At 49.8% G+C, this 13,896-nt stretch overlaps 1 protein-coding gene across 1 annotated transcript; it reads right to left on the bottom strand.

Moving 5' to 3' along the window:
* Window positions 1–1,671: 1,671 nt before the first annotated feature.
* On the bottom strand, window positions 1,672–11,797 carry inpp5jb (inositol polyphosphate-5-phosphatase Jb; the record flags this gene model as incomplete). The annotated part of the gene is made up of 12 exons (XM_084457415.1): window positions 1,672–1,968; window positions 2,104–2,208; window positions 2,710–2,793; window positions 3,069–3,206; window positions 3,621–3,828; window positions 3,950–4,059; window positions 5,255–5,366; window positions 5,462–5,637; window positions 6,821–6,937; window positions 10,096–10,204; window positions 10,414–10,521; window positions 10,968–11,797. 12 exons carry the CDS (start codon window positions 11,795–11,797, stop codon window positions 1,672–1,674), a joined length of 2,394 nt encoding a protein of 797 aa, XP_084313541.1.
* Between the last annotated feature and the right edge of the window lie 2,099 nt (window positions 11,798–13,896).

The following is a 13,896-nucleotide window of genomic DNA, read 5'->3' as shown; positions in this document are numbered from 1 at the left end:
ATCTTGTTCCTGGGATGAACTTCACACAATATTTTTCTACACAGCGGCAACATTCCACGGCAGTATCTACTGTTTTGATTCTGAAATGTGTGAAATACAGAAAGAAATGGAATAAAATACACAAAGTCCTTCCTGTTTCTGCAAGCTTATCCTACACTTTCCTTATTCGGTCATCAGGGTTAAAATTCAGAGTCCTCATCACATTTTTTCTAATACTTCTCAACAGCCAAAAGTATTTTACAGAGGGGTAAAAACAGCACTTAACGGCACAAAATCACAGTACCAGTGACATCACATTTCCAGAAATCCAAACACACAACTACTTTCAAACAAACCCATTCATACAATGCATATATACTGTACATGAACACACACTTAATGAGGTTACAGTACGACAGCATTCACCGTCCTAAACTAACAGACTGTAGGTAAAGAGTCTAGGATGGTGCATTGGAGGTCACAAGCTAACAATCCAACACATTACTACTAGTGACAGAACAGTGTCAGCTATTCACCATGTCCATCCACCAGGAGAGGAGGTGAGGGGATGGAAGAGGATGAGAGAGAGAATGGTAGAAGTGAGGAAAGAGAAAATGGAATTATGGGAAACGGGGTTCGTCAAAACAGTTCTTACAGCAAAGTACCCTGAAGGTGTACAACTGTTGTCATGGCATTTCAGTGTCACCAAGGTGGAAGGGCACAAGAGAGACGTCCTTGCTAAGAGGACCTGCAGTACAGAGTACAGCAGGTTCAATTCTAACATAATCAATCAAAGCTTTATTTGTAAAGCGCATTTCATACCCAGAGGCAACACAATGCGCTTTACAGAGAACATGGGAGGTGGGCATACGACCCACCTCTACATATTCCAGAGGGAAGCAAAAAAACAGTAATACCATAACACATTTTTAGGTTTGATCACACTTTTTAGGTTAGTTGCCATGTTTCCTTGGTCCAATCGATGTGGGGTCAAACACAGTCAAATGGATATTTCCATGGGGATACAATGCTCTATTGAAATGTAGGACAGGCGTGTGCAAAAGTAAATAGGGCTTGTTCCTATTTGTGAGGATTGCTCCCTGTGAAAGTCGAACTAATCGCTCAGCTCGTCACGAGACCCAAACGTTCTCCTGCTCACACACATGCTAATCGGCTGACTAAACCACAAGGGAAAAATGGCGACTATATTGTTTCAAAATGTCTGAAACAACCAGCTTTGAGGCGATGGAGTGGTAATGACTCTGGATCTCAGTCACGAGGCATATTAAAAACAAACCTTCCCTGTATCGTCCTCGTCTGAGGGGGAGGAGTCAGAGGTGAGAGAGAGGAATGAGAGAACATGAAGGGATGAGCTATGAACAGCTTTTAATGAAAAGATAAAATTTTGTCCCCTACAACCAGAAACCTAGCCCTAGTTTGGGAAAAAAAATGGCATCAGAGAATGCCCAGATAGCAAGCGGATCTGGGCCATATACAGGCCAGATCTGGCCCTTGTGGCTTAGTTCCGGCCCATATATGGCCCAGATCCGCTTGCTATCTGGGTGTACATTTTCAATAAAGGAAACATACAGTACAGCACAGTGCATGTATAGAGTAAACCACACTCAGCCGTGTGGCTTGTGGGACCGGACAGACAGAGGCTCCATCACAACAGGACAGACAGAGGCTCCATCACAACAGCCCCGCATCTCTGGCTTCAGCAGAGGGCTTCTCCCCCGGGCTGGAGGCCTGTCCGTCGGCGCCCTCTGCTGGACCATCGGTGGTGGAGTTCTCAGCGGACTGCAGGTCGAGTCCCTCTACTTTGGGGACGGCAGGGCTTCCGTTACGACTGCGGCTGCGGTTCCTGCGCTTGCTGGGACTGGGACTGCGGGAGGTGGTCTTCACGAGGACAACGGTGCTGTCGTCCTCAGAGCTGAAGTCGGAGCTGTCCGAGGGGCTGGGGTCAGGGCTGGCGGTGGGCAGCTGGATCTGTACAAGGAAGGAGAGGGCGAGAAAAAGGAAAAACACAGTGAAACAGCGAATAAAGTGGACCTGAGAGATCGGACTGAAGCACGGGGTACTTCTCTCCCACGCGAAAACGACAGAGCGCTTCACTCCAAGCACCTGAAATGGTTCCGTCACGCCTACGATGCTGCTCATGTTGTTGCTATAGTAACCCAAGATGAAGTCACCCGAGCCCTTGGGCAACTCTTCTTCAGTAAAAGTGACCTGCAGAGTTAGGAGACGGGGCGAGAGAACAGAGGAGACGAGTTAGAGAGGAAGTGAGGTCGTGCCAAAATTCTCTCATGGTTTCTATAAAATGTTATTCTGTATCCGCTGTTATTTCCACACAAAACAGTGGAGGATAGGGTTCCCAAAAAAGGCAAGAGTCCAAAATATAAAAAATGAAGAGGGAAGGCACTGTATAATGCAAAAGTTGCATGTGTGTGTGTGTGTGTTTGTGCTGTCTCCGCTCACTATGTAATATTTGTGTCACTGTGTCGCGAAATAAAGACCCCCCCTCTCGAGTCCTGTAATTTAAAAAAAAAGTGGTCTGCATGTACTAATTAAGCCTGTGTGTTTTCCAAAAGCCTACTGAGAACGCTTTAATGCTTAATGGTGTGTATTTTAGGTATAAAATAATTATTTTTGCATCCCTCTCAGTCACTGTATGACTGTGCCAGGACAGAATACTAATCTACTTTGTGTGTCATCATGAGTCTTCCTCACCTCTTGTTCTTGTTTATGGTAGTCAGCCTCCTCTTGCTTGGCCCATACGTACCCCACATAGTCCTTGTGATGTTTAAACCCCACCTGGGGAAGCACAGGCAAACACCCACATCTTTATTGATGAAAATCACTCACGTCTCAGTCGTCTCCGTTTGACCGTGGTTATCTGCATTTCTAGATCACGTTCGCTGATCAATCAATCAAAGCTTTATTTGTACAGCGCATTTCATACCCAGAGGCAACACAATGCGCTTTACAGAGAACAAGGGAGGTGGGCATACGACCCACCCCTACATATTCCAGAGGGAAGCAAAAAAACAGCTGATAGCAAATCGGCACCAGTGGAAAGAAGGTGATACCTTGTAGAGCGCGATCCAGTCCCAGGAGCTGCGGGCGAAGTTAGGAGCAACCTTGAATCTGGCCGTGGCGTCTGCGATGCTGTTCCACTCGTCCTCCACCATGATGGTGACCAGGGGGATGTCCACCTTATAGGGGAACTAGCCACAGACGTCTGACTCAGCATCATCATTCTATGCAGTGAACATAACGCACAAAGCAAAGCTACCGAACAAACATAATTTGTGATATGACCTCAATAACCGCCTGGCTCAATGCTTATTATCCAAACCAACACGTATCAGACATATTGTAAATACGTGAAAGGTCAGTTATAACAGGTTTGAGCGTAGTTGTGTTGTGGTGAGTACAGATATGTTCAGGTGTCCAGTGGGCGCATGAGACCAGGTGTGGTTAAGAGGTTAAAGTCCCAATGATTGTCACACACCTGAGTGTGTGAAATTAGTTGTCGGCATTTGACCCATCCCCTAGGGGAGCGGTGAGCAGCAGCGGTGCCGCGCTCGGGAATCATTTGGTGATCTAACCCCCCAAATTCCAACCCGTGTGTTTCTGACCTGCAGGGTGAAGATGGAGGAGACGGGCTTGTGGTCGCTGATGGTGTACTCCACGAGGCTGCGGTAGAAATGCTGCGTCACCTTGGTCCCACTGGTCAGCCCAGACATGGACCCTCTGTTGCCAGCACCGGGGCTGGGGCACGAGGGGGCAGTGGCCCTCAGGCGCCACAGAATCCTGTCCGTCCAAGCCGGCTTGCGCTTTTTCCCACTGAGAGAAAGAGAGAGAGAGAGAGAGAGAGAGAGAGAGGGAGGATGAAAGCTGATTCACTCATTACATTAAGGTTGTTATCTCAAACAGATCCGACCTGGACACCCCAGCCATTACAAACCTTGTGTCGTATGTGTCCGTCCCAACATCAAACTTGTATGTGGGAGGGAATTTGAGAGGCCCCTCCTGGAACCCCTCAAGGACCGTCTCACTGTCTTTGGCCATGTTCAGCTGCAGAGTCGGGATCGCAGTGAAAAAGGTTAGAGGAGGACGAAGAAGAGGAATTGTTTTGTAAGCTTGACTACTATTGACTACTACTACTGTTTTTTTGCTTCCCTCTGGAATATGTAGGGGTGGGTGGTGAACCCTAGCCCACCTCCCTTGTTCTCTGTAAAGCGCATTGTGTTGCCTCTGGGTATGAAATGCGCTATACAAATAAAGCTTTGATTGATTGATTGAGACTTCATGTGAAGGTCAGTACTAGGCCTCTAGAGGTAAACACTACACAATGCAATTTTTTATGCAAGATAGATGTAGGTCAGTGGTCCCCAACTGGAGGGACTCATACTAGGTTCCTAAGGGACACGCAAAATAAATATCTAAAATGTGTAACTGTAAAACAAATTTGGGAAGGATAAAGTTTGAAATTATTCTTTTTCAACTATGGCAAATTCGTCAAGTCAGAATATCATGAGCTTGCTGCACAGAATGTCCTCTTCGGTTTTACCTCCACGACCACAGAGTCGTCTCAGTGGTCGTGATGAAGAAGTGCTTTCTATTAATAGCATGAAACCAGGCCATTTACAATGTCACCTCAGTACCAGACACCTCTCCTCACTAACTGGTGAGTCTGAGTCTTCATGTCTCACACACAAGTCTTATACACATAAGTCTATAGACAACGATGATCTATGAAACATCTTTTGGTTCAATTAAACACGATTTAGCGATCAACACTGGTTGCACGCATAGGGGTACTTCAGAAAGGTGTGACATGTTTTAGGGGTACAGCACTCAAAAAAGGTTGGGGACCACTGATGTAGGTATAGAATAGAATAGAATAGAATAGAATAGAATAGAATAGAATAGAATAGAATATACTTTATTGTCCCCTCAGGGAAATTTGTCTTGGACTCGCACAAATCAACTCTATACATAAAAACAGAGGAGGACAACACATCACATGTCTCACATACATATACTACACACAACATGTTGTCCACAACATAGTGCACATACAAAACCCATTACACATATTACTCACAACACATTGTACATACACAACACATTGCACAAACACAACACAACACATTGCACATACATAGACTATTGCACACAACCCACATTGCACTTGCCCCAGTGAAAAAAAGAGAAGAAAGCACAGGTAGATGTGCAGGTAGATGAAGATCATCTTGAGAGGTCTCACCTGGTCTTTCTCCCACAGCATGGCCAGCTTGCTGTTGTCAATGGCCGATTTCACCACCTGCATCTCCAGTTCGTCAATGCGGAAATTCAGATCCCCAAACCAGAACACCACACTGTAAGGAGAATAAAAGCATGCGCCTCTCACTGACCAATCAGGCTGTGTGTGTGTGTGTGTGGTTCTATTAATACATCCATGGGGGGAACTCACTCATGGTCTAGAACCCCTGTGGCGGCCTGGCCCTCGAACTGCTGCTGCTGTAGGATGCTCTCGAAGTCCTCCATGCGCTGGTCTGAGTTCTCCATGTGGGCCGGCAGGTGGCAGTTCAGGAAGCAGACGGTGTGACCGTACACGGACATGCGCGCACTCACGCCTCCCTTATTCCCCTAAAAAAGAGGTCAGACACTGGAATGTATCAGATTAGGGGAAACGAGTACAGAACAGGTGAATGACAGGATTAAAGGGAGGAAGAGAACAAAATGTTTGTTTGGGTTCCGTAACTGAGGACAGGAGGCTTCTGAGGACGGATACTGCGCACTAACCGGTTGTTTACCACAACATTATTAATATTTAACATGGTGTGTGTACGGCCCAGTGTGAGGGCAGGGTGGAGCTGTGTGCTTCCTGTATCACCGTGACCTATTAAAATGTCATAAACGCCACCGTGGAAATGGAAGTGCAGTGTGTGCCGATGTTTATCTGGGTTCATACAGGAAGGACAATAGAAAGACTTACACAAGACTGCACACTGCATTCCGACATGGACCTCTATGTATCCCTAAGGTATGAAGGCATACAGACCAGTCCTATCTCTTTGATCAAGCTCATAGGCTTTTGTTCTTTTATAGGGCACTTTGCACTTTTAAGCAAATTCCTTATGGCTCTAGAAAAGCATCTGAATCAAAGAGGTGTTGTCTCCATATCTAAGGAAATATAGGGAGGTGTTATGCACTGAGTACATAAACTAAAGGTAGGTAGTTAGGTAGGTACTTTATTAAAGTTATATTTCATTTCACATCCCCAGAAAAACAAGTGGGGGCTCTAAGTCTTTCTAAGACTGTACAGATCTCCCTCTCTTAGGCGTGGAGGAGGGGTTGTCTCCTCTAGTTTGAGTGGGCGTCTGGGTGAGGGTCAGTGAGGTGGGGTGTAGCTTGAGGGTGAGGGTCAGTGAGGTGTGGTGTAGGGTGACGGTGAGGGTGAGGTGGGGTGTAGGGTGAGGGTCAGTGAGGTGGGGTGTAGGGTGAGGGTGAGGGTCAGTGAGGTGGGGTGTAGGGTGAAGGTGAGGGTCAGTGAGGTGGGGTGTAGGGTGAAGGTGAGGGTCAGTGAGGTGGGGTGTTGGGTGAGGGTGAGGTGGGGTGTAGGTTGAGGGTCAGTGAGGTGGGGTGTAGGGAGAGGGTGAGGGTGAGGGTCAGTGAGGTGGGGTGTAGAGTGAGGTTGAGCAGGTCAGTGAGGTGGGGTGTAGGGTGAAGGTGAGGGTCAGTGAGGTGGGGTGTAGAGTGAAGGTGAGGGTCAGTGAGGTGGGGTGTAGAGTGAAGGTGAGGGTCAGTGAGGTGGGGTGAAGGTGCTCACCCAGTAGCCCCCCAGGCCGGTGCGAGTGGTCTCCGTCTGGACGCCTCGGAGGAAGGGCAGGTGGTAATACTTAGAAAAGACCAACAGCAACACACCCTGCATCCGCTGGGACGTCACCTGAGAGAGAGAGAGAGAGAGAGAGAGAGAGAGAGAGAGAGAGAGAGACACAGAGAGAGAGAGCGACAGAGAGAGAGAAAGAGAGAGGGAGAGAAAGAAAGAGAGAGACAGAGAGAGAGGGAGGGAGGGAGAAGGTGACGATGCTGGTAGAGCAAAGCATCAAACACACTTACAACTCACAATGGTGGGGAGAGAGAGAGAGAGAGAGACATGGACAATACTCGTGTAGTGTAAAATAAGCTGAGGTAATTACCCCTGACAAAATGTGCTTTTAATGAGCTGAAAACCTCATTAGCATTTGCCTAAAGCCCACTGATGAATGGACGAGAACAGAGAAAGCCTTTGTGGGCTGTTTTCCTTTGAGTCAGAATCTTATTATAATACAGTACCATTCAATGAGATGACTGTCTTCTAGGTAAATGAACACATTTATTGGACAGCCCAGGCCCCAGATACTTTGCTTATTCAAACTCATACTAGTCCCGGAGCAGCCGGGATCTGAACCGCCGACCCTATGACCTTTGGATGACCCGCTCTACAACTGAGCCACAGCTCCCAACCACAGCGTTTTGGAAGCGTGCTCTCTCTCTCCCTCTCCCCTGCCTGTGAGGCCCTCTGGCCGGTGATGGAGGCACACGTCTCCACGTGAGAGAAGGGCCGCTCCCTTTATCCACTCGCTGGCTATGTGGACGACTGAGTTGCGTAATGGGGGTCTATTGAACCGGAAACTGGTCGGAGTTTGTGTATTTTTGTTTGTGTTTGTATATGTGTGTGTGTGTGTGTGTGTGTGTGTACAATTCGGTGTAAATTTGTATGTGCTGCCAAACTACATTTTGGGCCAAAAATAGAAGTCGTTGAGACCCCCAAAAAAGCATGAGAATGTGCGTAGGGGGATGAAAGGGGGAATGAATGGGGGAATGAATGGGGGTGTGCACAGTGAGAGTAGTGAATGAAAGACACACAGGGAGCAGTGACGTGCGCTGACGCCTGGTCACTACAATATGTGTACAGCATGTGCAGCGCCGGCACTAGGGTTTAGGGGGCCCCAGGCAGGAATGGGTTTGGAGGCACCCCCATAGGCTTGAGGGGGCCCGGGGCCATGACTCCATGGGGAAAAAAAGTTGTCATTTTTCAGCAGTCGGCAAGACAACCCGATCTCACAGCAAGAATGTGAGCTAGTTCCCTAGCTTCGCTAGCTAGTAGTGTTGTTTGCTAGTTGCTAGTAAAATGGTGTTGTTTGCTAGTTTTGCCGTTGTTTGACCCACTCAACCCACCCTCAAAAGCGCTCGCAAATCTCTTGTATCACGTGTTCCAAGGTGAACAACCAACCACACTTGGATTTCGGCGTATGTATTACACGCAGAATTGTGATTTGGCGTATTTTGCACAGTGTAAAAGCGTGTTATTTATACTCAGATCTGCGAGAAAGGGCTGGGCAAGCAGTTGGATCTTGCAGCCGGCTAGCTGCGGGCCCCACACGTATGGTATGTGTGTAGGTAGTGCCGGCGCTGTGTGTGTGTGTGTGTGTGTGTGTGCGTGTGTGTGTGTGTGTGTGTGTGTGTGGATGACTTCAGCCTAAGATGAGCTGTTAGCTAAAGTGTTAACAGGGCATCCCTGGAGCTCAGCAGAGGTAGTCAAGCGAAAATGGAACCAACGTGGAAATGGAATCAGTTCTAGGCTACTGATGACTCTGGAAATGGTCATGTTTTTAAATCTTGTTCAGTTAAGGGATAATCAACCCGTAAGTGTACGTTACACCTGCTGGCCAATCAGAAAACAGTATTCACCCAGGCCATGGTAGAAATAAAATTAATTAGACAATTATCTCCAGTAATGTGTCTATAAAGCCTTGAGTGTAACAAGACAGTGAAATGCACTGCTGAGGCCAAATATCGATTGAGGCTCTGCTAACCACTGCACTCCTGGGTTGGAAGCGTCCGACTGACAGCGCTGATTCAAACCGCTGTAAAGATGCTGCTGAATAGGGCTAAGTGGGTACCGTATTATTGATTTGTTTCCAGGGAAGGGAGATTCTAAGATTGTTTTGTGATTGGTCTCCAGGCGTCCTGGCTCTGATAGTAGGTTGTGAGAGGGCCATCACTGCCAGTGGAGAGGGAAATGGGGTTTCTAATTACAATTCTTGGAAACCTCATATCCGTCCAACATGCGCTGACCAGACTATTACGGACATGCTGTCATGTTTCCACACATAATAGACATGCAGACCATGCAGTAGCGCACGCTGTAGACTAGTATACTGTAGGTCCATGATTTCCATAACGACCCATGCATGCATGCATGCGCACATGCATATAAAAAGCTCCGATCATTTGGAAAGTTGGAAAGTCAAGCAGACCATGAGATTGCCAGGGGACAACATCAGTCTCACTGTCAGAGAGCCATCAACGCTGAGCATCATGGTCCAGAAATACAACAGCACCCTGGGAGACTTGTTAAGGTCCCACATTCATGATCCCTGCCTCACCACACTAGCAGGGCCAAGGTCTCTCTCTCTCTCTCTCTCTCTCTCTCTCTCTCTCTCTCTCTCTCTCTCTCTCTCTCTCTCTCTCTCTCTCTCTCTCTCTCTCTCTCTCTCTCTCTCTCTCTCTCTCTCTCTCTCTCTCTCTCTCTCTCTCTCTCTCTCTCTCTCTCTCTCTCTCTCTCTCTCTCTCTCTCTATGTGAATGTATGAGCATAAGCACATTGGAAACAGATGAGAAATGTTCCCTGACCAATTGTGTTGCAGTATGCAGTTGGGTGAGGGGCTCAAGACAAGCAGTGTGTGTGTGTGTGTGTGTGTGGGGGGGGGGGGTTGGAGAGAGAAAAATAGAATGAGAGTGGGGGAGGAGATCGAGAGAGGCTGGTGAAGTGTGTCTTGTTGTGTGTGTGTTGCGTATGTGTGTGTGTGTGTTATGAAAGCCTGACAGATGAGATGATAATGGATAAACCAATACATGCACGCATGTTTGAAGTAATTAGCCCATCTACGCCACTATGCCCCCACACATCACACACATGGTGCATTCTGGGAAGGACCGCGCAGTTCAGCAGGGCCCAAAAGCTCCCATTCTCTCACAACACCACCATGCTAAAAGGCTTGTCCTGTAGTATTTTACATGAGTGCCTGACCCAGCATGCTTGTATAGCTGCCTTACTGACCAGTATATATCCGAAGGGGCTGAGTCTCTCCATGCAGACGTCACTCCACTGGTCTGTAAATAGAACGTCTTTGAGCCTTTTGTTGATCATGGAGTTCACTTCCTGTAGCCTGAAAGAGCAGCGCCAACATAGTCAGCATCTGGGGACTGGATAGAGAGATACGCTGGGAAATTAGATTTATAAAAGATATGGATTAACACAGGCAGGACGTAAAAAAGACGTAAACAGCTGTAGGACATGGCAGCTCAGAGTGGTTCAACAGTAAAATTAACAGCCCCAACCGTACGGATAACTGCCTGCGTCCGAACGACAGCTCACCCGATGATGTACATGTCTGTGTTCCCATCACCGATGTTCAACCCCAGCAATGCGGTGATGTCATCGGGTGGCATGGCCGACCCAACGTTCCATGTGATTATGTGCACCCTGTCGAGGAGGAGGAACATTTGATACCAAGACCAGCCAACCACAGACGAAGTGTCTTCAATCACAACGGTTAGCAGCGGTCCTCTTAGAAGCCCTCTGGGCCCCATCTGACAGAGTAGCAGGCTAGACTACAGTATTGCTAATCGCTACGATACATCTTTATTCTCGGATCGATTCTTTTTCTTTTAGCGGCAAAGAAACTCATGTTTCATGCCGAGCGCTTGAGAGGGAGAAGTCCCAGTCATTCTCTGCTGGCTGGACTCTGTCTGGTTAATAATCCCCCTTCACTGTGACTGGGTAATGGAAAGTGAGATTCTAATTGACATTTAGTTAGTTATGGTCCATTGCACTTTCCACTGAAGTGCTTACATCTCTCAAAGATCTCATGGCCTTTTCTTTCTTATTCTCGCTGTGATAAAAAATGCTTTGGCTTTCAGGGAGCTTACCTGAAGTCCTCCACCGTCTGGGCCTGGGTGTCTGCGGTGCCCGCCACGGAGAAGGCCCTCTGGGCATGAGCGTCAAGGTGGGGGTGCACAGGCCTGGAGGGCGGGGGTTGGGGTACTGAGGCGGCCCTCATTGAGATGGGGCTCCGGGCCCCAGGAGGTTGGCCTGGGAGCTTGGGGCGGGCCCTCAGGGTGACCTCGGTGGGCTCTTCAGGGTGCGGGGGCTTGGTCTGGTCGGCGCCCGCTGGAGCATCTGGGGCATCTGGGGCATCGGGGGCAGCTTGGTCCTGGTTGGCCCCTGCTGGTTCAGGTTTGTGTTCAAAGACGTCCACAGAGCCCTCGACCCTGGGAGTCCTCTGAGGCCTCCTGGGCCTGGTAGGGGGCTTGGGGACAGGGGCTGGTGGATTGGGGACAGGGGCAGGGGGCTCAGTGACAGGGGCAGTGGGCTTGGGGACAGGGGCAGGGGGCTGGGGGACAGGGGCAGAGGGCTCGGGGACAGGGGGCTTGGGGACAGGGGCAGGGGGCTGGGGGACAGGGGCAGGGGGCTGGGGGACAGGGGCAGTGGGCTCGGGGACAGGGGCAGAGGGCTGGGGGACAGGGGCAGAGGGCTGGGGGACAGGGGCAGGGGGCTGGGGGACAGGGGCAGAGGGCTTGGGGACAGGGGGCTCGGGGGCAGGGGTCTCGGGGACAGGGGCAGGGGGCTGGGGGGCAGGGCCAGAGGCTGGGGCTGCTGAGCCTGGAGGGGCAGGTGTGGGTGTAGATGCCTCTGCTGGTCCAGGTGGGCTGACTGGGTCAGACTGCGGCTCACTTTGCTTCTGGTGTTCTGGATCCATCTCCCAAAAATGCTCTGGAACATAAAACCAAGAGGCACATTCAAATATTTTGAGTAAATATACCCATACTGTACCATATCCCTCAGTAAGTGCAACAGGATATTGAAACGTTTTCCGTCTAGGATATCATGCGCCCACAGAGCACCCCATGGGATCGAGACCGCTCATATTCCCATCATGCACTGGGTGTGGGCTTTGGCAGCAGAAGGGCAGCCCTCTCGTGGGCGGTTAAGAGAGTCTGAGAACCGGCCATTAAGTCCTCCAGGAAGATAAAATGATAGATAGAGAGAGAGAGAGAGAGAGAGAGAGAGAGAGAGGGCATGTCGAGAGAACAAATTGCTGAGAGGAATAGGAGGTGGGGGGAGGGAAGAGAGGGAGGGAGAAAGAGAGAGAGAGCGAACCCACTTCACCCTCTTATTCATGCTCTCTTTCTCTTCACACCTCCCACGGCTCTTGGGCCGACTCATAAATAGCAGCAGCCAGAACGGGCCTGTTTGGCGCTGGAGAGCCGACCTGCCTGCCGGTCCCCTGGTGACCCCAGACACGCAGTCAGGTCATATCAGCTCAGAACACCTGCTACTGCTGTAGACCCTGCAGCAATACTATCCATCAGCCTGGAAATACACCACCACCACCCAACAACAATAACAACAACAATACCAACAACAATAACTACAAGAAGAGAAAGACAAGGAGAGGGACTGGGAGACAGACAGCGAGAGAGAGAGAGACAGAGAGAGAGAGAGAGAGAGAGAGAGAGACAGAGAGAGAGAGATAGAGGTGAGAGATAGAGAGAGAGAGAGAGATAGGTGAGAGAGAGAGAGAGAGAGAGAGCGCGAGAGGTGAGAGAGAGAGAGAGAGAGACAGAGAGAGAGAGAGAGAGAGAGAGAGAGAGAGTGATGGGGCGGCTGTGGCTCCGGAGGTAGAGCGGAACATGTTGAAGTGTCCTCGGGCAAGACACTGACCCCCGAATTCCTCCAAATGAGCAGACTGGCACCTTGCATGGCAACTGCCGTCGTTGGTATGTGAATGTGTGTGAGTGAATGGGTGAGTGACAGGCCATTGTAAAGAGAGGAAGGTACAATAGCAAAGAAAGTGAGAGAGAACAGAGAGAGGAGGAGCGTGAGAATGCGAGAGAGCGAAAAAGGAGCGCATCTCAGGGCATAACGAGGGGGCAGGTGGGGCCTCGCAGCCTCGCAGCCTGTGAGCGTCCCCCGGGGCCCAATGAGAGATGAGTCAGGGGCGGTCTGGGAGCCCCGCCAAATTCCATCACACCACGGTGCTGCCGGGGCGAGAGAGATGTGAGGAGAGACGCGAGGAGAGACGCCCAGCTGGTTGTCTCGCGTCTCTCAGGCTGGCTGGGTCAGGAGAAACAGAACACCTCGGACCGCCAGGCCCGCCTGGAACCCACATCCCACGCTCTGGCTCTGCCTCTCTGTCTTTATAGGACCGCGCAGTGCTGCCAACATAAGCTCTAGTCCACAGTATACCTCTGTCCGTGTCTATCTCCATGACCGTGCAGTCTGTCCGTTTGCTAGGTTAGCTCACAATCTTCCCTGAGAGGAAAGAAAGAATATAAAAAATAAAAAAAAACTAAGATGGGAAAAACAAGAGAGGGTAATCTCAAAACAATCTGTGTGACCTTCAAACGACGAGTTCATGACCTTCACGCGGAGAGCCCTGCGGAGAACTATAGCTACTGGACGGTCTGTCCAAGTCACATGTTCCCCTCAGCTGTGCATGCATGCATGCTAATGTCGTGGTGTTTGTGTGGACCAATAGCCTGGTCCCTGGGCACATGCCTACAGGATAGTCCATGTATGGTGTTTTTTTTGCGGAGGAATTGGGAGGAGGGTGGGTGGTGATTGGGCACACGAGGGAGAGGGTGGGTGGTGATTGGGCACACGAGGGAGAGGGTGGGTGGTGATTGGGCACACGAGGAAGAGGGTGGGTACGAAACGGGCTTGGGGATGAGAGGGAGGAGGGAGGTTAGACTGTTCCCTCGGTGACAGCAGGCTGGGTCTCTCTCTGTCTGCATACCATGGCTGTTCCCCTCTCATTCACACACACACACACACACACACACACACACACACACA

The sequence above is a fragment of the Borostomias antarcticus genome, assembly GCF_949987555.1.
Source record: "Borostomias antarcticus genome assembly, chromosome: 23".
NCBI classification, from domain to species: Eukaryota; Metazoa; Chordata; class Actinopteri; order Stomiiformes; family Stomiidae; genus Borostomias; species Borostomias antarcticus.
This window is presented reverse-complemented; position numbering and strand designations above follow the sequence as displayed.